General features: G+C 40.9%; 2 protein-coding genes across 3 annotated transcripts; one reads left to right on the forward strand and one right to left on the reverse strand.

Moving 5' to 3' along the window:
* Positions 1 to 666: 666 nt before the first annotated feature.
* On the forward strand, positions 667 to 15,517 carry LOC115684601 (myosin-17-like). Its single transcript, XM_030609390.2, has 39 exons — positions 667 to 997; positions 2,322 to 2,450; positions 2,796 to 2,939; positions 3,038 to 3,183; positions 3,264 to 3,420; positions 3,551 to 3,609; positions 4,017 to 4,176; positions 4,291 to 4,440; positions 4,528 to 4,664; positions 4,751 to 4,897; positions 5,698 to 5,799; positions 5,876 to 5,933; positions 6,023 to 6,124; positions 6,272 to 6,309; positions 6,491 to 6,617; positions 6,704 to 6,874; positions 7,918 to 8,049; positions 8,145 to 8,254; positions 8,420 to 8,480; positions 9,287 to 9,464; positions 9,761 to 9,966; positions 10,120 to 10,239; positions 10,341 to 10,439; positions 10,545 to 10,766; positions 11,493 to 11,632; positions 11,791 to 11,908; positions 11,984 to 12,034; positions 12,121 to 12,198; positions 12,335 to 12,505; positions 12,634 to 12,789; positions 12,886 to 13,092; positions 13,562 to 13,699; positions 13,787 to 13,857; positions 13,954 to 14,053; positions 14,147 to 14,203; positions 14,293 to 14,349; positions 14,461 to 14,541; positions 14,673 to 14,755; positions 14,875 to 15,517. Exons 1-39 carry the CDS (start codon positions 995 to 997, stop codon positions 14,996 to 14,998), a joined length of 4,590 nt encoding a protein of 1,529 aa, XP_030465250.1. The 5' UTR covers positions 667 to 994; the 3' UTR covers positions 14,999 to 15,517.
* A 150-nt stretch (positions 15,518 to 15,667) lies between these two features.
* Positions 15,668 to 20,157, reverse strand: LOC115684602 (glycerophosphocholine acyltransferase 1). 2 transcript variants are annotated; one of them, XM_056310913.1, is made up of 9 exons: positions 20,027 to 20,157; positions 19,672 to 19,796; positions 19,460 to 19,558; positions 19,078 to 19,135; positions 18,886 to 18,986; positions 18,102 to 18,197; positions 17,932 to 18,025; positions 16,575 to 16,812; positions 15,668 to 16,415 (listed from the first exon to the last, which is right to left on the reverse strand). In XM_056310913.1, the coding sequence occupies exons 1-9, from the start codon at positions 20,100 to 20,102 to the stop codon at positions 16,052 to 16,054; spliced, it is 1,251 nt and encodes a 416-aa protein (XP_056166888.1). In that variant the 5' UTR covers positions 20,103 to 20,157; the 3' UTR covers positions 15,668 to 16,051. The 2 variants fall into 2 exon arrangements, with proteins under 2 accessions (XP_056166888.1, XP_030465251.2); XM_030609391.2 differs by having other exon boundaries at positions 19,687 to 19,796; positions 20,027 to 20,156.
* Positions 20,158 to 24,965: the final 4,808 nt, after the last annotated feature.

Raw genomic sequence — 24,965 nt, forward strand, 5'->3', positions numbered from 1 at the left:
CCGACCCGTGTTTTTCCCGGCTTGCTAAAGGGAACCGAATCATACTCGAAATGAGAAAAATCTCGCCGATCCTCTATGACCCCGTTCTTAATTCACCCCTCGCGCGAGAAATCGCGGGTCGAGATCTTTCTCTTGTTATTACGTATTTTCTACGTCTTTTATACACGTGTTTTTTTAAAGATGAAAAGACATTCTCCGGTGTCGTCGGAGGAGAGAAAAGGGGATAGGTGGGGGATGCTGTCATAACGGGGGAAAGGGAAAGGGAGGGAGGGGAGCGAGTGCTCGAGAAGAGGACACGCCCCCCACAGAAATAGGGCGGTGTAATTAAGACACTGATACCGCTACTGCTGAATCTACTAATCAGGGTACTTAATGTCGGATTAAGAGAGCTTAATCATATCGTTTGTGGACACCACGACTGTCCCTCCCTCTCTCTCTTCTTTCTCTCTCTACGACCCCAGGGCGACCGCCAGCGAGAGGGAAAAAAAAGCAAGGGGGAAGAAAAAGGAAGAAGAAGCGAATTGAAATTTTTTTTTTTTGATCTTTCCCCCATTTCTCTCCAAGTGAGAGAAAGCAACACAGAGAAGAGAGACCAGCTCAAACTCGACCGTCCTCCCCCCACCTGAGCTCCCTAGAGAGAGAAACACCACACCCACCTGACGAAGGAAAAGTGCGATAGAAAGAGAGAGAGAGAGACAACCTCGGATTTCCGCTCTGGTCTTTTCTCTTGTGTTCGCTTCCGCTCATCGGCCTCGCGTTCGGTGTTTCCAGCTCGTCGTCAACTTCGGAAGACCTTCCGTTCTCCGTCTCTCGCGGTCTCGGGAGTTCGGCGCCGGGAGCTTTGGGAGCCGGGGCCCCGCCCGGAGCTGGTCACTGGTCTCGGCGGAGGCGGCGGCGGCGGCCGATCTGAGCCGCCGAGTCCGATTCCCGCGCGGCTCGGTCTTTCCTCGCATGAGTTGAGGGCGGGGGAGGAGATCGAGCGGCGATTCGTCCCATGGTCAGTAAGCGGTGATGCGATCGAGTTGTTGATCGGCGTAGATTTTCGGACGTGTCGGTTTTGCTGTGTGTCGAATCGATTGCTTCTCTCGAGTTTTGGTTTTTTGATTGAACGTAGAGCTAGCCTGTTCGATATCGGGAATGAAAAAGCGTGTCGAACTCGATTCTATTGGTTGGTCTTAGGTGTGTTTTAGCTGATATACTGATGCACTTTAATTGTGCGGAAGAAGCTTAAGCTGAAGCTGCTTGGATTTTTTTAAGTAAAATTTTCGACTTTATCGGTTCTCTGAGAATTAAACTGATTAGCAGTGTTTTGGCCTGAGACGGTTTTGAATTGTTTGATGAATCCGTTTCGGTGTTGATCAAATATGTGTGCCGCTCTATGGAATTACCCTGAACGACTAGTGGTAGAGGCCCCATAGTGAGTAGCGATCGGAATAACTAGTTGGAACGGAGAGGCGAGTGACTAATGGTGATTGGAGCATGGAATAGAATATGGCTACCGTGGGAGAAAACTCTGGAGACTGAAATATCGGTTTAGGCGGCTACTTCATGCTTGCTGGCAGTATTTCTAGTTCAGTGAAGATGGTTTATAGACCTGCCGCAATTGAGAAATTGTGTGTTCCTGCCTCAACTTGAGGAAATGATATGGCGTTGCAAACTTGTGGCTGTCTCTTGATTTATTTCTAATTCCCAGTCCGAATTGGATGTTATACTCTTGCAATCCAGCTTCAATTGAACTTTAGAATTCCATGTTATCCTTCAAATTGGATATTATACGTTTAGTTTTGGAGTGCTCAAGTAGCGTTGACCCACCTGAATTCGCATGCAATGAACAGCCTCAGACATGATTGCACGTTATTCGTCCAGTGGGGTTAAACCCAACGAAGAAGGACACGTGGTTATGTTGTTAAAACCTAATGTCGCAGTTATTCTATTTATGTGGACTTCGGGGCTGTTAGACAATTTGGAGTAAGGCTAGGAAGACAAGTGTGCGTGCGTGGAAACTATCACAAAGCACCACTGCGTGCTTTTAATGGAAAAACGAGTGACATGATTGAGGACGTTTAATATATGCTCATCAACACTTACCTCCTTGCAACCACCGAGCATGGTCGCAATATATTGGAAAAAACTGATTATGGGAAGATCCATGATAATCAAGATTATCTAGAGCTGGACCTAGGGAAGTTTGCAATGTTGATAATTGTAGCCAAATCTCTCTACCTCAAGTAGTTTTGCAGACATTTATTTATTCAAAGATACGTTCTTGAATGGCTTTCATGCAGCCTTTTCACAGTTTTTATGTGCTCAAATTGTTGTAGGCTGCACCGGTGAATATTATAGTGGGTTCTCATGTATGGGTCGAGCATCCCGTGCAGGCGTGGATTGATGGCGAAGTTTTCCGCATTAATGGTGAAGAAGTTCATATACGTACAACAGATGGAAAAACGGTGAGTTTTGTAGCACACCTTCTCTGCAAATGGGGTTTTCTTATCATAAGAGTTAAGATTTTTCCGACCAAATATTATGCTATTGTCTGTCCAAATGACATTCTATCCGGCTTTTAAGGCAGGGTACATATTGAGGTGGTTCTGTTTTAGAGTTTTACTGAGAAAGAGAAGATTCTACTAGAAAATTCTTCCGAGCAAGTGTTGTTGTACTTTGGTACCATGAGGAGAGAGGATAGTTTAGTCAGAAAAGTTTTGCTGTAACGTAGAGCGCCGAGACACTCCACGTTGTGCTACTGATGATGTTATTTCTAGGTCGATGATAATGAAATTGGATCCACGTTGCAGGTTGTTAGTAACATATCGAAAGTATATCCAAAAGATATGGAAGCTCCTCCTGGAGGGGTGGATGACATGACAAAGCTTTCATATTTGCATGAACCGGGAGTTCTTCATAACTTAGCCATGAGATATGAACTCAACGAAATCTATGTAAGATGCCGAGTTTCTTTATTTCACAATGCAAAGCTGAACTACTAGGTTGAAGATAAACTGAAGGTGCCATTTCGTTTTTTTTTTTTTGGTATCAGACATACACAGGGAATATACTCATCGCAGTGAACCCATTTCAACGGCTACCTCACTTGTATGATACTCACATGATGGAGCAGTACAAGGGAGCAGCATTTGGAGAGTTAAGCCCTCATGTGTTTGCTGTTGCCGATGTTGCATACAGGTGAACCTTTATTTGGTTTAGAGGAAGTTTCAGAATTTTCTTGCGATGCATCTGCTTATCTTGTCAGAGATATACGACAGGGCAATGATGAACGAGGGAAAGAGCAATTCGATTTTGGTAAGTGGAGAAAGTGGTGCTGGTAAGACTGAGACAACGAAGATGCTCATGCGATATCTTGCATATCTGGGTGGTCGATCTGGAGTAGAAGGACGGACAGTGGAACAACAAGTTTTAGAAGTAGGATGAAGTTCTCCCATGCTATTGTACTTATTTATCTTTTGTTTCTTTCCGTTGATGAAGGTCTATGCCTTTTGTGTTTTATCGAAATTGTGTACTTAGCTATGCGCTTGGTCTCTGACTTTCACAGTCTAATCCAGTTCTTGAAGCATTTGGCAATGCAAAGACGGTCAGGAACAATAATTCAAGGTGAGTAGGCAATAGATCTGCTGCCTTTTGCGATGAATAAACCTCAGTGGACAACTAGTTTGAAAGACAGTTGTCTACTGTTCCTGCCTCACCGGTTTCACTGCCTGGATGTTCTGCTTTAACTTGATCTGTATCACAGCCTGCATGAAAATCCAGTGCTTCTCTCATCTTAAGAAATTAATCTGAGATCACTACAATGTTCAGAAATTGCTGGAAAGGCTGATGGTTGTCGGGCCATTTTGGAACTCAAATTTCTTGCCTATTTCTGTGTAACCCCAATTTTTTGGCATCTAGATCCCTGTTCATTGCTCTTAAGGAGAATACTTGGATAGCATTTGAGATGCTTTTATATTGAGGAGGGATTATCTTACAGCTTTTCCGTGTGTGCTGGGTTTACTCTAATGTAGTCGTTTTGGAAAGTTCGTGGAGATCCAATTTGACAAGAGTGGGAGGATATCTGGGGCAGCTGTAAGGACTTATTTGCTTGAAAGATCTCGAGTTTGCCAAATTTCAGATCCTGAGAGAAACTACCATTGCTTCTACCTTCTTTGTGCGGCTCCGCAAGAGGTGATTGCTCTCGTGACTGGTCTTCAGTGTTTTATCTGCATTCTTTAAACAATGGTTAATGATAGCTTCGATCTCTTTGGATTCCTAAGGAATGATTGATTACTTGCTTAACAGGAAAGAGAGAGATACAAATTGGGAGACCCTAAGTCATTCCATTACTTAAATCAATCCAGCTGTTATGAGCTAAATGGAGTCGACGATGCTGAAGAGTACCTCGCAACCAGAAGGGCCATGGATATTGTAGGAATTAGCGAGGAAGAACAGGTCTGTCCTTTGCTTTTCTGTCAAAAACTTTCAGAAATAGCCGTCACTTCCAGTTGAATTTAATCTCATTGCAAATGCTTATTTCAGGAGGCAATTTTTAGGGTAGTAGCTGCGGTTCTGCATCTAGGAAATGTTGAATTTGCAAAGGGGCAGGAAATTGACTCTTCGGTCATTAAAGATGACAAGTCTAAGTTCCATCTGAATACAACAGCTGAGCTGCTTAGGTGGGACATAATTACCCTGCTTTTAGTGATGTCTATATATGGTGTTTAACTGCACGCCGTTAACATATATATTGATCTCTCACAAGATGCGATGTCAAGAGCTTGGAAAATGCAATGATTAAGCGTGTAATGGTGACCCCCGAGGAGATCATCACAAGACCTCTGGATCCTGTTGCTGCCCTTGGTAGCAGGGATGCCCTGGCCAAAACTATTTATTCTCGCTTGTTTGATTGGTAATTATCCTTCTCAATTCTCTTACTGCTTTCTGCCTTTCTTGGCTTGCCCTGAATTTGCACGTCTTTCGCTGCATATGTTGTCCTTTGAATCCCAAGGACTTTATTTCTTCTACTTTTGCTATGGATTATCAAGAGGGCGAGCCTTGATGTAGCTGTAGAAGGTTATTCCATTATGGCCTGACGTTACAGGTTCAAGTCACGGAAACAGCCTTTCTGAGAAATTAGGGGTAGGCTGCATAGATTAACCCCTCCCAACTGCTGCAGTGTGGGGAAACTTCTGCAGTGGGATGCTCTTGCTATGGTATACCAGGAAGAATCTAGGAATAGGATAATCGCAGTCCACTAAAGGCTTTTTATGGAACGGCATATACATAAACCCTGTGGCTGTAGCATCAGAGGGATCGATTTGTGAGCTGTTTGCAAAGATTCAGTATTCTGTTGGAATGGGAAACATTTTCCAGACCATTCTATCATACTTAGTTGGATTAATTATCAAGTCTTCTTCTGTGAAAGTGTATTCTCTCAATGAAATTATAAAGAAACTTGAGCAACAGACACCTGAACTGTATAATATGCTGTTCACTTTTCAAGTAAATCGTGGATTTAATCATGCTCTAAGCCTATATTGAATTCGCGTTGCTATTTTCCCTTTCTATTAGAGTAGGGTTGATGCTTGCTTATGTTGATCGTTTGAATGAGTGGGGATGTTTTGTTACTTCTGTTACTTTATAAACCAGCAATACAATTATAGTCCTCTACAAAATTGTTTGCTTTAACAATTTCCTTTTTCTTCCCAGGCTTGTGGATAAGATTAACAATTCAATTGGGCAAGATCCCAACTCAAAGCAATTGATTGGGGTTCTTGATATTTATGGATTTGAAAGCTTTAAGTTCAACAGGTAAGCCATTAATTTTAGACATGCGTGACAGGAAGCATATGATTGACACTTGGATCTGACTATTGTTCTTTACTAGCTTTGAGCAGTTCTGCATCAATTTTACAAATGAGAAACTGCAGCAACATTTTAATCAGGTTCATATACTGGAAAACACTGTCATGCCTCTATTTCAAATATAAATTTTGGGTTCCCTACCCTGATCTTTGGTAATGTACGTCTGCAGCATGTCTTCAAGATGGAACAGGAGGAATATACCAAAGAAGAGATCAACTGGAGCTACATAGAGTTCGTTGATAATCAAGATGTCTTGGATCTGATTGAGAAGGTGTCTTGTCCTCGCCAATATGTTTTTTGCTGAATCCTTAATGAGCTGTTATCATATTTTAACCTAATTTCATGGTGAATTAAAAGTTCCTCATGATCTCTTGAATGTTGTGTATTACTAACATCTAAAACATTTAAAATTTTGCAGAAACCTGGAGGGATCATTGCCCTTTTAGACGAAGCCTGGTATGCAGACAATTAATGTTTTCTATTTTTCTTTTTATTCTAGGTTATTTTGTCACTGTTTCATGATTTTTGGGTCCCTGCAATGGACTTGTATATCGTAGCAGTATATCTATTTATTAGTCACATCAATAAAATATAAGTCTGGCTTCGTTATCCGACTTATGTTCTGATTGTTTTACAGCATGTTTCCTAAGTCGACACATGAGACATTTGCTCAGAAGTTGTATCAAACCTTTAAGAACAACAAGCGCTTTATCAAACCTAAGCTTTCTCGCACAAGTTTTACAATATCTCACTATGCTGGGGAGGTAACTATTGTTTTGCTTTCGTCAATTAAAGTCGGACCTAACAATCTTTTATTCATGACTATTGACTGTTTCTTCATGTTTCCCAGGTCACTTATCTGGCTGATCTGTTCCTTGATAAGAACAAAGATTATGTTGTGGCAGAACATCAGTCTCTTTTGACGGAATCCACATGCTCCTTTGTGGCAGGTCTTTTTCCTCCACTTCCTGAAGAATCATCGAAGTCCTCCAAATTTTCGTCAATTGGTTCCCGGTTTAAGGTATGGCTTGGGTTGTTCATCGGTTGTCTTCGTGGATTACTAAGGACGAGTTTGGGAAAGCTTTGAAAAGCAGCTTTGTACTTCCAAAGTCTTCTGACTGAAAGTTTTCACGCCCAAAGTCTCCCTTTTGAATGCCCAAAATCCAAAGCTACTGTCACTTTCACTCAAAGGACTTTGGGAATCAAAAGCTGGCTTTCAAAAGTTTTCCCGAACTCATCCTTTGTCCTACCAAGGGGCAGATGCCTATCATTCTTGTGTTCATTAGGTTTAGAAATTAACTTTGTCGGTAATCAAATCATAAATACTTCACTCTAGAAATTAATTATGAAAAGTGCCTTGTATCTTTGTAGTTATGAAATCTTTCCTTCAGATTCCATATTTGGCCTTAATCGAGCTTAGTCCAGCGCATTAAGCACATTAATGCATTGCGACTTATCTTTGCAAGTCAGAGGCGATCTTGGGAAAGCAACCTGCTGAAGAGAAGGCAATTCTCTTGAGGGCATTCCGGAGCTAGGTCAAACTAAGGTCTTTGAACTAGATAGAGCCAAAACCAGGATCTATTACCCTGATGTGGAAATTTCTACTGAAAGAAAATGTCTATGGAGCTTCAATTAGCGAATTCTCCTTTTTGTATTCTCCTATTATATCGTTGTTAATGTACTAATGCTGGAAAACACTAGATATGTCGCATGAAGATTGTAACATTGTATCATAGCACACTTACCAGAAAAAAATGTCAAAGCACGCTCCCCAAAAAATTGTTGTTTCAAATTGCGTAACATTCTAGCATTGGTCTTGGGACTGGCTTAGAGAGATAACCTCAAGCAGGAAGAAGGAAGTGTGACTTGGCATGTGCCAAGAAGCTTTCATTATTGTTTAGGATTGCTATTGCAGCTTGATAAATTGCTTTATTTTTGAAGTGCCTCTGTTTAATCATTGCTACTTCAGATAACTCGATTCTAGGGATTAGTATTTGATCATCTTTGTTGCTGTGGGACAAATACTGCCTTTCTTCTAAGAGGGAAATGTGTTTTCAAATGCAGTTGCAACTTCAATCCTTGATGGAGACATTAAATTCCACAGAACCTCATTATATCAGATGTGTGAAGCCAAACAATGTCCTGAAGCCCGCCATTTTTGAGAACTCCAATATAATTCAACAGTTGCGCTGTGGAGTGAGTATACTTCACTTGTTTTCTGTTCAACTTGTTAGCTTGAAAGCTCGTTTTACGGTCTTTCATTCCTATCTGAGCCTTCTTTTTTCTTGTAGGGTGTTCTTGAAGCAATAAGGATTAGCTGTGCTGGATATCCGACTCGACGGACATTTTATGAATTTCTTCTCCGTTTCGGTGTCCTTGCCCCGGAGGTTCTGGAAGGAAAGTGAGTGTTAGATCCCTGTGATCATTTAATATATCTAACCTTCCTAACACGGTAGTGGCAATACAAATGGGTGCAACTACCAAATGTCGCATTATCCTTGTTCTTCCTGATGGTTTTGTCTTGTTATGCTGGTTTTTATGGCCTTATTGTGTACTTCCTCTGCAGTTATGATGACACGACTGCTTGTCAAAAGATACTGGATAAAATGGGACTGAAGGGCTATCAGGTACTTCAACCATCTCCTTAATTGCCACCTTTTTTTTTTATTTTGAGATGCCATAGAAACAAGTTGTCCGATCGGTGACATAAAATAACCCGCATGGAAGCTGGCCACTAGTACTCATTCATCATACTTATCCTCATTCTACATGCACAAGGTGAAGTTATGGAAGCAGGAATAGCTAAAGGAATGAGATGAGTTAATGTAGAAAACCATAAGGACTTGGGCCATTTATAAAAATATACTGCAGATCATGTTTGTGACTGTATTTGACATATCAACATTTTACATGACTCGGACATGTTCTATAATATATGGAAGTGTGGAAGCGAGAAAGTCTAATTGACATAAACGAATCGTTTAAGGCAATGAACAGCAGCGTAGTGTGAGGCCATCCATTTTCACGACTGAAAATATTGACCTTTCTTGATGGCTGTGCCTAATTGATCAAATGATTTGCATTGCTTGAGAACGTGTTGCACCTATTGCGATTCTTGTCCATTGAGGTTGATGAGACATCCTCATCAAGACTTAATTTATTGGGCATTAGATTAGGAACTACACACTTTTATTGCAAACCACATTCTTGAAATTAGCTGACTCGCGTCGCCTTCTAGTGCTCGAGTGAGTTATTAGCTCTTTGCCCTGCGGGATAGAGAAAATTGAAGCAACAAAGAACCAAGTTAGTGTACCAATGTCTTGGCACAGTTACACTCAGGGTAGTGTGCCTTCTTAAATGATGAACATACCCGTCCCACCATAGAGGGATACATGGACCTTTGCTGGTGTCGGCTGACTTTTATCCCTTGCAGATAGGAAAGACGAAAGTTTTCTTAAGAGCTGGGCAAATGGCAGAATTGGACTCAAGGAGAGCAGAGGTGCTAGGAAATGCAGCAAGAATAATTCAAAGGCAAAGTCGCACATATATTGCTAGAAAGGAATTTATTGCATTGCGTAAAGCGGCAATTACGATGCAATCTTGTTTGCGAGGTATATTTTCTTCTTTGAAACTGTATCAAACGTCTGTTTCTGCTTCATGGGGTTTTACTTAATGGGCAAGTGAAATGGAAATGCTGGTGTCTCTGTCGTATGGAATGCTACTTTCTGAAAAGTCTATGTGTCTTAGACATAGCTTGGTTTTTTAACGCGTGATTGTAGTTCGTTATGAAATCAGGAAGTCTGTGAGGTGTCCTACTGAGAAGCAATCCATTTTGTTCCGCTTCCATGTGGTCCATACTGTCAGTTGGTAAAATTATAACTGTCATTTTCTTTGCCACTATGAGTAGGTAAACTGGCATGCAAGCTCTATGAGCAGCTGCGAAGGGAAGCATCAGCCCTGAAGATTCAGAAGAACTTCCGCCAATATGTTGCAAGGAAGTCATACCTTTCTGTAAGGCTGTCTGCAATCACACTGCAAACAGGTTTAAGGGCCATGACTGCTCGAGATGAATTTAGATTCAGAAAGCAAACTAAGGCTGCTGTTATTGTTCAGGTCTCAATACTGATTCTCTTTGAATTTATTGTCCTTGAGAAGGTTACACGCATTGCTTGATGGAAGCTTCAAAGTTATCTCTAGATTTTCTAGGATGAAATTGAGTTCAAACTAAAAATGATCATGATCACTGTTTACTTTCCTTCTGTGTAGGCTCATTTGCGGTGCCACATTGCATATTTATATTATAAAAGTCTTCGCAAGGCTGCTATCGTTACACAATGTGGTTGGAGAGGAAGAGTTGCTCGTCGTGAACTCAGAAAACTAAAAATGGTTTGATTTTCCTTCTGTGGACACATCTTGCTTCGGAGCATGGTTTTATATAAGCCTACTTGATAAATTCAGACACTGACTGCTATTGTATATTTATCTAGGCTTCACGAGAAACAGGTGCTCTCAAAGAAGCTAAAGACAAACTAGAAAAGCGGGTGGAAGAGCTTACGTGGCGCTTGCAGCTGGAGAAGCGATTAAGGGTATGTTGTCTTGGACTGGTCTTCAGTGTTGTGAGCTCAATTGTTAAGACAAACAATTCCATGGGTTTAACTTACTATTTTCTTGGTATGTAATATGAATTTCAGACTGATTTGGAAGAGGAAAAGGCACAAGAGATTGCTAAGTTGCAGGAGGTTTTACACTCTATGCAAATACAAGTGGAAGAAGCAAATGCCAAGGTCATCAAAGAACGAGAGGCAGCTCGAAAAGCTATTGAGGATGCTCCACCGGTTGTGAAGGAGACTCCTGTAATAGTGGAAGACACAGAAAAGATTAATAAACTAACAGCTGAGATAGAGAGCTTGAAGGTACACCATCATACTGAATATTGTGTTATCTTTAGCGCATGGTCTCATATCCCACTTCTGATCTTATAATGATGCCTGGAACCAAATCCTACTGGTGGAGTAATGGCTAATAGTCCAAACTAGAAAATTTGAAAAATCAAGGACATCAATTCGGTAATTTCTCTGCTTGGTGCTGCTGATAACCGTAATATCTGTGGTTTTAGTAAGTTAAACGAAATACTAAAAGCTTGCTGGAGATTAAGGATAATTTGGTGGTGCTGAAGCCAATTGGCATGCAAAGTTTGTGTGATGCTACAGGCTATAACAAAAGAAAGGACATTTCTCTTGACTCTTTTAGATGAGGAATTTCTCTTGGAAGCAATTCTAATAGGGGTGATGCTCCTTCTGTAATCACGTAAAAAAGTGTAAATGATCTGACTTTTGGTCGATCTCAAGTAGCAACTGAACTGAATATAACAGTCAAATAGCTTCTGTTTGTGCATGGATGATCAGGAGGTCATTTGCGTGGAGTAATAGCCTAGTTTGGTATTCACAAGCTTTGTGCATGTTTATTTGGCTGAAATCTGCATATATATGATCCTATCAAATACCGAGTTAGAAAATCTCTTTTTCTTTTTTAACTATGGATTGGCTTAATCAATGTGATTGCTTCACCCATTTCATCTATGTTTACTGAATATGAAATTAGCTTGATACACTAAGTTAGAAAGCTTTGTGGCTTTACAGGCTGTGCTTATATCAGAAAGAGCAGCAGCAGAAGAGACAAAGAAAGCTCATGTGGATGCAGAGGCCAGAATATCAGAGCTGGCTCGAAAGCTCGAAGACACAGAGCGAAAAGCTGATCAGCTTCAGGATTCTGTGCAGAGGTCTGTTAGATGCAAATATTCTCAGTAGCTCTAAACTGATGTTTGTATATTGTCTTGTTTTATGAATACAGAAGCATATATCTTCCCTTGCTCCGGACAATGGTTTCTTTCTAAAGGAAATTTATGTTTATTATGTTGGTTTCGTCTCTATACTTCAGGCTAGAAGAGAAATTGTCCAACACAGAGTCAGAAAATCAAGTACTGCGTCAGCAAGCACTGACTATGTCACCGACAGGGAAAAACTTGTCTGCACGACCCAAGACTATTGTTATGCAGGTACGGATGGGACTTAATTAATACTGTTGTTTCTTGATGCGATAATAGATTGTAAATTTGGGAAATAAAATGCAGAGAACACCCGAGAATGGAACAGTTGCAAATGGAGAAACAAGGGTTGCATTGGTGAGAACTCACATTTATCTAATCAATGCTACTTATATCAGGATTTTTCAGTCAAGCATTTGTTCAATAGCCTGCTTCTTTTGCAGGACATGTCTTTGGCTACACCGACACGTGAACCTGAATCTGAAGAAAAACCACAGAAATCGCTTAATGAGAAGCAGCAGGTTAGTGGTGATTAGACTTGCAGAAAATTAATGTCCCCTTAATGCATACTTCGTTTTTCACATATTCATTCTATTCCAGCTTTTTTGGTCCTATTTTATTTCAGTCCAGAATAATTTTCAATCGTTCTCTTTTCAGGAAAACCAGGAACTGCTGATAAAATGTATATCACAAAATTTGGGATTTTCTGGAGGCAAACCTGTTGCTGCCTGTGTAATTTACAAATGTCTACTTCATTGGCGATCATTTGAGGTTGAAAGGACAAGCATATTTGACCGTATAATCCAAACAATAGCTTCAGCAATAGAAGTAAGTATCCTATTCAACACTTCTCTCCCCATTCTGTAATCTGTAGTTTCTGTCTGTGGGATTATTAAAAATTGGTCAGTTCACAAGGGATTTCACTAGTCACTGATGCGCTCTGCAAATTGATGAAGGTCCCGGATAATAATGGCGTGTTAGCTTATTGGTTATCTAACACATCAACTTTGCTGCTGCTGCTTCAACATACTCTTAAAGCAACTGGAGCAGCTAGCTTGACACCACAGCGAAGGAGAACGTCTTCTGCTTCTCTTTTTGGGAGGATGTCACAAGTAATGAAACAAAATTCTGGATAACTACTCTCGCATGATTTATTTTCCGTGATTTGAGTTCCATCTGTTTGCAAACTTCACCATTTGAAATTGTAGGGGCTACGGTCGTCTCCTCAAGGTGCTGGACTTTCTTTCCTCAATGGTAGAGGGCTCACAAAGCTGGATGATTTGCGACAAGTTGAGGCCAAATATCCAGCTTTGCTATTTAAGCAACAGCTTACTGCTTTTCTGGAGAAAATTTATGGAATGATCCGAGACAACCTGAAGAAAGAGATTTCTCCATTGCTTGGGCTATGTATCCAGGTAGCTGCTGAGTTGCAGGACTCAATTATGATGTAGTAAAATCTTACTTATTGCTATAAGCTAGGTTATACCGAGTATCACGGTCAAGTAGGAAGTTATACAGTCCCTTCTGCTCAGAAAACGTCAGATTGATGGTAACATGGCAAGATATTGGCTGTAATTTTTTTGAGACTTATAATTCTCCACCATGAAAATATGAGCCAGTTGGTGTGCATGTCTTCCTCGTGTGATTAAGGAAGATAATGGAGAGTGATAGTGTAGACCTTTTCATGTGCCCAAGACAAGCTTTATGATTCGTCCCAATTTTTCAGTTGTGGCTTACAGCACAGAACATTACTTTTATGATGCTGGTCTCCGGAATGTAGACCAGTTGCTGACGTTCTAGATATAAATTAGTCATCAGGTTCTCATAAGTGTGCTTTGAGGTGTGGACTTTCTCCTGCTCTAAGTATTCATGAACCTAATGCAGGCTCCCAGGACATCAAGAGGTAGTTTGGTCAAAGGACGTTCTCAAGCTAATGCTGTCGCTCAGCAAGCTTTGATTGCTCACTGGCAAAGCATAGTGAAAAGCTTGAACAATTATCACCAGACAATGAAAGCAAACAATGTAAGTAATTTGAAAGTTAAAGCATATTGCTGCTTATGGTTCTTCCTTGTCTTTTACGAACTATGCATTCTGATTATGATTCCTCAGGTCCCACCTTTCCTAGTTCGCAAGGTGTTCACACAGATATTCTCCTTCATAAATGTTCAGCTGTTTAACAGGTGACTAATTGTAAAGCGCAATAGTATCACCAGTGAACACATTAGTTCATGCTCTGTCAGTATCTAAGCGACAAATTTTGCATTCTTCTTTTGCAGTCTTCTTTTACGGCGAGAGTGTTGCTCATTTAGTAATGGCGAGTACGTAAAATCAGGGTTGGCTGAACTAGAGCAGTGGTGCAATCAAGCAACTGAGGAAGTGAGCGCTGGCTCTCTCTTGGATGATTGGGCATTTCATTTTTTATTTTTTTTTAATTTTTGGTTTCTGTTGCTGAACTCTTCTTGTAAGCAGTATGCAGGTTCAGCTTGGGATGAATTGAAGCATATTAGGCAGGCCGTCGGATTTCTGGTAACGTACATTTGAAGAATCTCTAACCTGGTAAGATCACCGGTGAAGTTGCTGACCATCTTTCTCCTTCGAACTTCTTAACAACGCAGGTCATACATCAGAAACCCAAGAAGACCTTGACCGAAATCACTAAAGAACTTTGCCCAGTGAGTGAATTGCATCCTTTGCACTACTCAAGCCCCATGCTGCAGTTTTCTTTTTTGTCCGCTTCTTGGACATGCTCTTGATTTTTTGCGTATGCTTCTCTGCCTTTTCAGGTTCTAAGCATACAGCAGTTGTACAGGATTAGTACGATGTATTGGGATGATAAATATGGCACGCATAGCGTGTCTTCAGAAGTAAGTAAATAGTCTATCTGCATAGGGCAGTGCTAATTATGGTCTCTGTGGTATACACGCAACTGATCTTGTAGTTTAGATTTGTTCGCATTGGCTCAAATTCATCGTAATTTCCAATTTTCCTCGTTCAGGTTATTTCGAGTATGAGAGTCATGATGACCGAGGACTCCAATAATGCGGTCAGTCGCTCGTTCTTGCTAGACGACGATTCAAGGTATTCCATTATGCTTATCTGCATTTCTTTTTGACAGCAAGCAAGTCTTGGCTTCCCCTCTTTATCATCCTCCAAGAACGCAACTTGGTTTCTAATCAAGCTTGAAAATTTCAACGCAGCATCCCATTCTCCGTGGATGACATCTCGAAGTCAATGCAACAAATAGACATAGCCGATGTTGATCCTCCAGCATTGATACGTGAAAACTCTGGTTTTGGTTTCTTACTTCCACGCTCAGAATGAGGGTGCGATCACATCTTTGGGCCTCGACTTCAGTCTCATCATACACCAAGCTTCAGCGGATCAAAACCGACAACCTTGTGCATATATTGTTTTGTTAAGTGTCCATATATTACATGTTCTCCATCAACCCGGGCTATATTTGGTTGATGTCTGGGTTGATTCCATTCTTTTTTTTCACCCCTCAAGTCCCTTCGACGTGAGGGCCATTCTTTAGTTTAAGCCATATCGCTATGGCAGTGATATGTGCCATTTCAGATTGGCGGGTCGGATCCCGCCAATTCAGTCACGCCTCCAACAGGCAATTTTCATGTTTGTTTCGGCTTTTCTGTTCCTTCTTTTTTTTCTCTCGGGTGAGGGATTCATTCATATTCGGTGATGGCTTTGGTTTCTCAGGTTTTATAGTGGTTTGGGAATTCTTTGTTTCCCTAGCGTAAGTGGTGATAGCAGTTGCAGTTCAAGGGCAATATATGTATTGTACGTGAGAAGTAAAGTAATTCAATTCTTAATTTTTCCTTTAAAGACTCAACATTGTCATCTGTAGATGATGCATTTACGTCGCAGAAACTAAGTTTCGGAGTGACCTCTTGGATTCATCGGTTTTAGTGGTACCGATATTGATGCTTACAACGGTCGATGCAATTTCGATGGATCATCCTCAAGCACAAAGCATAAACAGGCAATTGATTTGCTTTCTACTAACTCTACTAATACGAGCAAAAGCTTGACAACATCTTGATTAATTTCTTTTCTAGGCTACTCACACAATTCAACATATGTCCCGGCTTTTTTCTGAAGCTTAGAGGACATTCACGTCCAAACCTTGGCGACAAAACTTGGAATTCACCTCCATGATAACCTTCTCTTACACTCCAGTGAATAAGAAACTCTCTAAAAGAAAGGAATCAGTAAAGGATGCAACCTTGGACTAGCCGGAACAAATCAGCATTGCTGGGCGAGCTTAACATGCTCGCAACCATCGGGCAGCTGACACATCGCCACGATGGAAGTTCTACAAGTGATGAAGATTCGAGTCTCGAGGTTTACCGATGTGCACTACGATTGGTGCGTTTCGGTGCAGTTAACTGTGCTGGGAGGATTGTCCTTTGCAACGGGGGCTTGTTCCTGCTCGTTTTGTCCTTGTCGCGTCTCCGTTTTCTTCTTCTCCTTGAGAATGACCTGCCTTGGCATAACCTCCAAGAGGAAGCTTCCGCCGTTCCAAATTGTTGCAGACACCTTTAGTATTTGGAAGACCACGTGCAGTCTATAAGACAAAAAGATGGGGACAGCGAGCGCCATGGTCGCCACGGTAAATATTCCTTGAAGCAGAGTGTACATGAGAAGCCGGTTGTTATCCCCTAGTAAGCCACTCAAACGCCACCATATGTTGTTTGCTTTCTGTGCCTTCTTAGACAGTTCCCTGTGGTCAATAAGCCAGAAGATTTCATAAAAGCACTCTGAAATGAATAAGATAGGATACACACTATTCATTTTCTTGTGGTTGTGGGTGTGCGAGTCTGCGCTCTGATTTTTGAGGAATAGATGGGAAGAGAGACAGAGACAGAGAGAGTCGACAAACCTATAAGAAGTCATAACTTCAGGATCTCTCAACAGTCTTTGTCGACGTAGAACATTCACTATGAGAAAATAGAGAACCTGCCAAAGAGTATAAGCAACTAAGGGAACCAGAAACAGCCAAGTCCAGAGATAGGACTTGTCTTCCACGTACGGCCACGAGACTCTTCGTGCTGTTCCTTCAGGATGCATGGCAGCAAATGTGGCGGGATTCCACCATCTTATGGTAAAAAAAACTAATCCTGAATGAACAATGATTTCCTTTTATTAGATAATCGAACATTTTTTTAGGAGTCATTTGGACATAAGCAGCAGCCCTAGAGTTGTAGCTCCAAAAAACGCCTCCGTAAAAGCAAATAGAATCTCTTCATGTTTTCACAAGTTTGGGTACTAAAATTGTTAAATCCATGAATTTGAAGAATCATTTAGTGGATAAGTTAAATATATGGAGGTAGGTATGCCAAGATCTCAATCAAGAAGCAGCCTCATGAGCTGTGATGAAGTAACATTATAACTTGCACTTGATACAGCCATAAAACACTGTCATACAAGTGCCCTCTTCATTCTCCAATCCAAATCCCTCAATCTTTTTTTTTCTTCACCTTGAGAATTACTAAGATTGGTGCCATTAATTATAAAACCAGCTTACCTCTTGAAAGAACTCCAACTTTAAAAGAAAAATAAATGTCACAAAATGAACCAGCAACAGGAGCTCTCTAGTCTCTAGGGGAAGAGGAGCAGAACATAACAGCCAGGAGCTTACTAAATGCTTCCAGTTCCTTTCTATAACTCTCCTCACCGGATTAAAGGTAGTTACTAGACGGATCAGCAAGAAGTTCTTTTCATTTTGGTCAGATAAGTAACAAATGCTACAAGATAGTCCTCATCAGTCAGGAAATATGGCTGTTCCATAGATTAGAAACTTACACATCTTTTAAATTTTATTTAAGCTGAAAAATATTATCAATGCAGTACTGCAATTGTAAAAATTAAAATTGCCCTCAACATTGGCAAGCTGGATTAGAAAAGACATATTGAAAGCAATGACTCAAGATACTTAGGATGCCCAAATGGAGCACGAGAACAGGGAAATTTGCAAGTTTCACAAATTAAGTATTATACTGTGCAACATAGACCATAGGAAGCATCTAAAGTTAGTCACAAAGAAAAATGGATTACTACCAAGGAATCATCACAACTACAGGTACTAAGATCTTTCATGGTGTGACAGTTACTTAGGACATTATGAATGAAGTATTATAATAACCATTTTAAAGCTCATCACACCTAAAACTGCTTATCACTTCTGAATATATAGGAAAAGGGAAGCAGTTCGGATTCTAGATTAACTGTGAACTCACCTGGTAAAAGGTGAATGAGCACACTAACAATTTTATCAACTGAACTAAACACCAAGCTACAACGCCAGACAATCAATGCCCATGCCAGTGGTCCCTGCCATAGCATTAAACGTAAAAGTATAAGGGTCTCGTATTAAAATCATGGACATTTACCCTTGCTAGCTCTTTACCTCGGCAAACGAGAAGCAAACCATAAAAAGCTTTTCATTTTTCGGATATAGAAGAAGATCGACCAAGAAGATAGTGTTGGCATAGTAGCAGAAGTCCTGTGAGAAACAATGTAGAATGTCAAACTTTAAAATGCTCAGTTGGAATGACTTCATGAGATAAAACAATTATCAGAAAATAAATAATGTTGAGGATGATATTAAGAAGCTTAAAGAAAAGGAAAATCAACATGGCTTAGCATCTTTTGTTGTTCTTGATGGTAATTTCTTTCTTCTTTTTGTCTTTCTTTGCTCTTGTGAGTATCCAAAGCAGCAGCGGTACGTAAGTCCCGTTTGATTTTGTTTTTCCAAAACTAAAATCAGATCTGGAATTTCTAATTGCATTTATTTCAGGAATTTTCATAAGGATTGGATTCCCTTTTTCAACTATTCACCACTTTCACCATTCTTAAACGAGAGACCTCTCACTGACACAGTCGACTAATCCTGGCTATACTCATTTTCTGTAACAGGCACAATTTCTAGGTAAATAAATCTCTGCCCCTTTTCAACTTCTCACAACTTTCACCATTTTTACCAATTCCCATATTGAGAGAGTTTTTTCTTGGTCGAACATATTGAGAGAGTTAGGTGAACCCAGAAATACTCGATTCTGTGATAGGCAAGACTTCTGATAATTAATCAATCTCTACAATGAAATTCAATTGCTTAAAACCCACCCAGCACCACACCAACATCAGAACATGAGTCCATCCAAGTACTTAACACGAGGGACTTAAGAGATTACCAATAGGTAGTAATGCCATTTCTTGAACCGATAGTATATCCACCGGAGGGGGACAAAAATCACATAGAACAGACAGTATACGTAAGGAACATCTTGTGGTCCTGCAGAAGTGGGAAGTTCCAGCAAATTCACAATTAGTGATGGATTTATGCATCCTATTGACAAACAAGAGAGAAGCAGTATGTCACTTACTGGCTCCAAGCAGGTAGCAAAACCCACCAAACCCGAGGACACCTAATAGATGCGTCACCTAAACATCAATTCGTCAAGTAAAAAAATTTTGAATTCCAGGCTTAACAAGACCCCACGATAGAGAATACCCAACTTTCCAAACTTAACCAATATTCATACAGCAACAATATCAAGCCTAAGCAGAGACTCTCATTTAGCTAAGCTTTGCGAAACATAAACAGAGGAAATAACATCGCCGTCCAATGAATTCGGCACCCCCGATCTGATTCAGAAACGCCACAACGATGCTATCTCACCGAGGTGGCGGGAACGCAACACCCCCAATACAACCAACCTCAAGCCAAAGCGAAGGGTCGTGGCGAAATCAGAGAAAAAACCTTGCCTTGTTAATGAATCGCTCGTGCTCCTCGGCTCGCTGAGCGATCCTCTCGGCTTGCTTGGAGATCATCTGCTTCGTCATCTCCTTCGTCCGGGCCACTTTCTACACCGGGGAAACAAACAAACCGCCGCGAACCGACGTCGCGGACGGGGCTACATCACGAAAATCACCCGAAGGAAACAAACGAAACCGACCCAGGAAAATACAAAACACACCCAAGCTTCGCGCACCTTCGATCTGTCCTTGAACCGCCGCTTCACTTCGCGGAACGAGTCTCCTCCATTGGCGCCCGCGTCCTCCACCTGCTCTTCGCTGTTCGACATTCCGCAGCAGCAAATTCCTGCGAGCGAGCGAGAGATCGATCGAGAGATGTTAAAGAAGAAGAGGAGAAGAAGGGTGCGTGTGTTCTTGCACCAGACCACGCAGAAGAGGGAGATTGACGATGGAAAAGGAGGGTGGGTTTTTTAAGTGCTGGGGTTGGTGTGAGGGATGAGCATGGTGACGATGATTATAGCGAAAGCGACATGTGAATTAGATCAGCAAATCTACGCTTGGCCCCAAGGCGAATACCTGGAATATTCTGGTTCGAGTTACGCTTGAATGCTGCTGATGCTACTTCTTTAGGATATTCTTTCTTGCGGTACATATATCACTTCTGGTTTTGTTGGTTCCGGGAGAAGTTATTTCTTTCTTGCCAAAAGGGAAAATAGCCATTCGTCCCCATTTCCCCGATCTAAACTTGATGTGGTCTGTTTGTTTGGAGGAAAAATGTTCACGGGCTTTTAGATTTGAAAACGACAGTATTTTTCCGGAATTTGGCCGAGACCTGAAAACGAACTGGAAAATATTTTCCGTCGTTTGGTAAGGAAAAATCTCATTTGATTTTCCTAAATAGACATACACTATTCGGGCACTAGTGGCTTGTGCATGGATAGACAAGGAACAGGGCACGAGCACCAGGGTCCTAAGCCTAGATCCTCGAATTTCGAGGCATGAGCACGGGCACTGGTCTTGGATCTACCGTAACCAAGCCCGAGAACTCAGTGCCCATGCTCGGCTCCTTAATGCCTTAGCCCCGGTCTATAGCGGCCGAGCCTAGGTCCCTAGTGCTCGTGCCTCAATAAGACCTAGGCTTGAGACTAGGACCTCGGCTCTTGAGCCTAGGTCCATTAAGGCCGGGCCTAGGACTCCGGTATCGGTGCTTGTGCCTAGGTCCATCAAGGTCGGCCCCCGAACTCAACCCCAAGACCCAATTCCCTGCACCTAGACTCGGGTCCATCGAGGTCAGGCTTGGGACCTTAGCACCATGCTCGAGTCCATCAAGGCCAAGCTCCGATCCCCATTGCTCAGGCCCGAGCCTTGCATCAATGGACTGGGGCTCAAGTGGCAGGGGACTCGAGCATGGGCATGGGCACAGGAGTCCCAAGCCCAAACTCGATGGACCTAGGCTTGAAAGTCAGGGACTCAGGCATGGGCGCTAGGGTCTAAGCCCTAGCCTCGACGGACCCAAGCATGGGTGCCGAGGACCCAGGTTCGACCTCGATATTTCCGGGCTTGGCATTCCGGGCACAAGCAATGGTGTCCTAGGTGTGGCGACTGGGGTCCCGGGTGTAGCCTAGATGGACTCGACTAGGGCACCGGGTGTGACGCCCCAGAACGTGACACGTTACACGTGTCTTTTAATAGATATTAATCTTTTATAAATAATTGGGCTAGCGGAAGTAAAGTCTGAACATGTTTTAACCATGAAAATCACACAAGTTTAGTCAAAGTACTTATGCTTCTTATTAACATAACTTGTCAGATTTACAAGTCCAGACAAACATCATATAAGCACAAAACAAAAGTCTGAATAGGTCGAGGTTGCCTATCTCCATACTAGATTATACTCCAAAAGTTTGCCTGGACAGAAGTCTGGTAACGTCATGGATCGTAACTTCGCCCTCCGTTGCAGGATCACCATCATCTATGTCGAAGCCCCTCAACGGGCCAACTAACTCGCCGTCAAGGTTACAATACCATGCAACAAATCGATAAGGAACCCATTCTGTAAATCCCACGTCGATCCATATAGTAGAGCTACACTTAGTGTATAGTGCTTCAGACTCAGGTACAAACACATTTTCATAGACACCTTCATAATATACGAGAACTCCAAAACGCAACGGCTATGGAACATCCATCCAACACGTCTAAAAAATAAAGAAATGAGTCGAGGCCTAGTAAATAAAATCTCTAGGTTTACGTTAGGAAAATCAGCTTATCACTTCACCCGGCACAAACAACATATATGCATAACAAACAGTATACATAGAACTTGAATAAATGTTATACCTTTTCCATCTGGATATGCCATAATAATCTGATCAATTCAATATTCTACAATGAATTCATTTAGACGCAAGCATATAATATAAAACACTCATGCTCATGCGTTAGATTCATTATTTCTCCTCCCGAACACTCCCGGGGCATCCCGACCAACGAGGCATCTCCACTTCGAGGCATCCCGGTACACCCTCCGGGGCATCCTAACCAACGGGGCATCTCGACTCTCGAGGTATCTTGGTACACCCTTCGAGGCATCTCGACCAACGGGGCATCCCAACACACGGGGCATCTTCACTGTTGATTTGTGGGTGATGAAATTTATATTATTCTCATGCAAGCCATGACAAATAAGTATTTGCATGCATATACTCATCTTCTTTTTACATCACATATCTCTTAAAGCAATGAAATGCATCATTCAAGCAAATAAGTATAAAGCAATAAGGGTTCAAACTCAAAAGGTTAAAGTCTACTCAAGTTGAAAATACATATGTCTAGATTTTGAAATAGGGCATTCTCGAGTTCGAAATATATGTATCTAGATTTTGAAAATAAGGCATTCTTGAGTTCAAAATACATGTGTCTAGATTTTGAAAATAAGGTATACTCGAGTTCAAAATACACATGCCTAGATTTTGAGAGTAAGTTCTGGTCGGTTTTAAAAAATAGACATGTTCATATTCTGACAGTAAAATCTATTCGGTTTTAAAAGTAGACATGTCCAGATTTTGACAGTAAAATCTGATCGGTTTCAAAGATAGAGATGTGCAGATTTTGCCAGTAAATTCTGTTTGGTTTCAAAAATAGACATGTCCAGATTTTGGCAGTAAATTCTGTTTGGTTTCAAAATAGACATGTCCAGATTTTAATAGTAAAATCTGTTGGGTTTTAAAAGTAGACATGTCCAAACTTTGATAAAAATCTATTCGTTCTCAAAATAGACTTGTCCAGATTTTGATAGTAAAGTCTGTTCAGTTTTAAAAGTAACTAGAATCAGAATTTGGGGCTAAAATCTGTTCAGTTCAGAAGTAAACAGAATCAGAATTTGAGGCTAAATTCTGCTCAGTTTAGAAGTCAATAGATTTTTACGAACGACGGTTAAGTCTGAACTTAAAATATGACTTTATCCAAGTTCAAATTCATCATTTCCATTTGCCACATGTACCACCACTTAAGTCAGATGATCAAGTACCTTTTGAACATGCATGAAACTAGCAAAACCGAATCCAACCATCACCTCAAATATGACGTTTTCATGTTTAGATTTAACAATTTAATTTGCCAATAATACCACACTTTAAGAAAACAATTCACACACATTCTGAACACGTACAAGGCCAACAAAACAAACCAGCAACCACCAAATCTACCATATTATAGCACATAAGATAGCATATCACAACCATCCAAGTTAAAAGCGACAAGTAGATTAATCTAACTTAATCCTAGAGTCTTCACTTATCTCGCTTAAAATCTAAATGTCCAAAACCAACATGTAGATTTTGGATCGGGTGTTGATGAAAGTAGATTCTTTTTGAAGGTTGACAGTGCATAAGAGAGTTACGGGTTGGGGTGAAAATTCCCTTCGATGTTACTCCGATGAAAATGAAACAAAGGATTAGACTTTGAGGTGGATAATTGCATGTATTCCTAGGTGTCATTTCTTCTTTCCATCCACGGCTAGGTGTGAGAAGTCAAGACATTGTTAGGGATGAGTAATAGCCAAATAATGATGGCTTATGGCTAGGTGTCAAGTTAATGCAAGAAACTTGGTTTAAGAAGGACATGTGGCATGTGGCATGTGGCCATGCTTCATCCTTTATGAGCCACGTGAGAGGAAGGCGTCTTGAGGGAATTTTGTGAGAATTAAGGAGAAAAATAGAAAATCTTCCCCCCCTTAACACCAATTAGAAATTAATGATTATCACTAATTAACTAAAGTTTAATCTAATAATATTACCCATTAATTATTAAGACGACGGTAAATTAATTAACACCGCACTACTATTATCGTACGCATCAACGTTTAGGAATTCTAAACACGTCGAACTCGGAATGATTATGTTTCCGAATTCGCGCCTCACAACTTGCGGTCCAACGATGATTTCTACGCATCCACACGAATACTAAGCCAAATAATACTTAGTTTTATAATTTAAGTATCATTATCGAACATGGAAAATTTCCATTGTCACATACATGTTATTACGAAATTTCCGGATGTCACACCGGGACCGGCCTTGATGGACCTGAGCCTAGGCGCCGGGCACCTGGCCTCGCTGCCAAGGGCTCGGGAAAGAATGTTGGGGTTCCCATGTCCAAGCGTAGAATTTTTGGTCCAAGCGCCGATACCTAGTTACATTTTGAAATATGATTCCCGCTTTTTTAAAGATGAAATCATTTTCCTAATTTTAAGCTTTGGTAGAAAAACATTTTTCATTGACTCACTTTCCTAAGTGATCCAAATGCTGGAAAATGAGGAAAATGTTTTTCCCTTTTCACCCCCTCTCTACGATGATGGATTTTGGTGCATGCTCTAAGTAAAGTAGTGTAGGTTTTTTATGTAAACTCATAGATTTAAATGACGAGCATAAGTTGATTCATTAGTTTGTTTTCTCACTCTCAATATTAATATCATGTTAGGGTTATGTTATCATTAGACATGAACATGTATTTTACCATGTAACCTATTTATGTGTTGTATTAACTGTTCAATATGTTAATAACTAGAACCGCGATAATACTTTATTCGTTAAAAATTCTTTTGGAAAAGTATAGGATTATACGGTGTATCCTGAAACTTGTGCAGCCAACAGGTTCCATGACGGTTCCAAGAGCTTAGGGTAGGTTTCAGAGCAGGGCAAATATCCTATCCACCCCGAAAGCTGGATGTCCTAACTAGAATATCTCTGGCAATAGCACAGACTGTATTGCATTTCAATAATTTGAAAGAATCGAATTTAAATCGTCCATCTAGTCCACATAACTTCGCATGCCTGCACTTAAATTTAATTTAGAAGGAGCTAAGGGGACGGTTAATTTACTTTTGATGCAAATAAAATTCAAGTCCACACTTGCCTGATAGAAGCTTTTGGACGGGCTTGCTCAATAGTTTTCATCTCCACAACTAGACATGAAAATCAATTTTAAGCTCGGCTTCACAATTTTGTCTTATTTT

This window comes from Syzygium oleosum, unplaced genomic scaffold (assembly GCF_021117445.2).
Source record: "Syzygium oleosum isolate NSW1041296 unplaced genomic scaffold, Sole_v2.1 Sole_v2.04, whole genome shotgun sequence".
NCBI lineage: Eukaryota > Viridiplantae > Streptophyta > Magnoliopsida > Myrtales > Myrtaceae > Syzygium > Syzygium oleosum.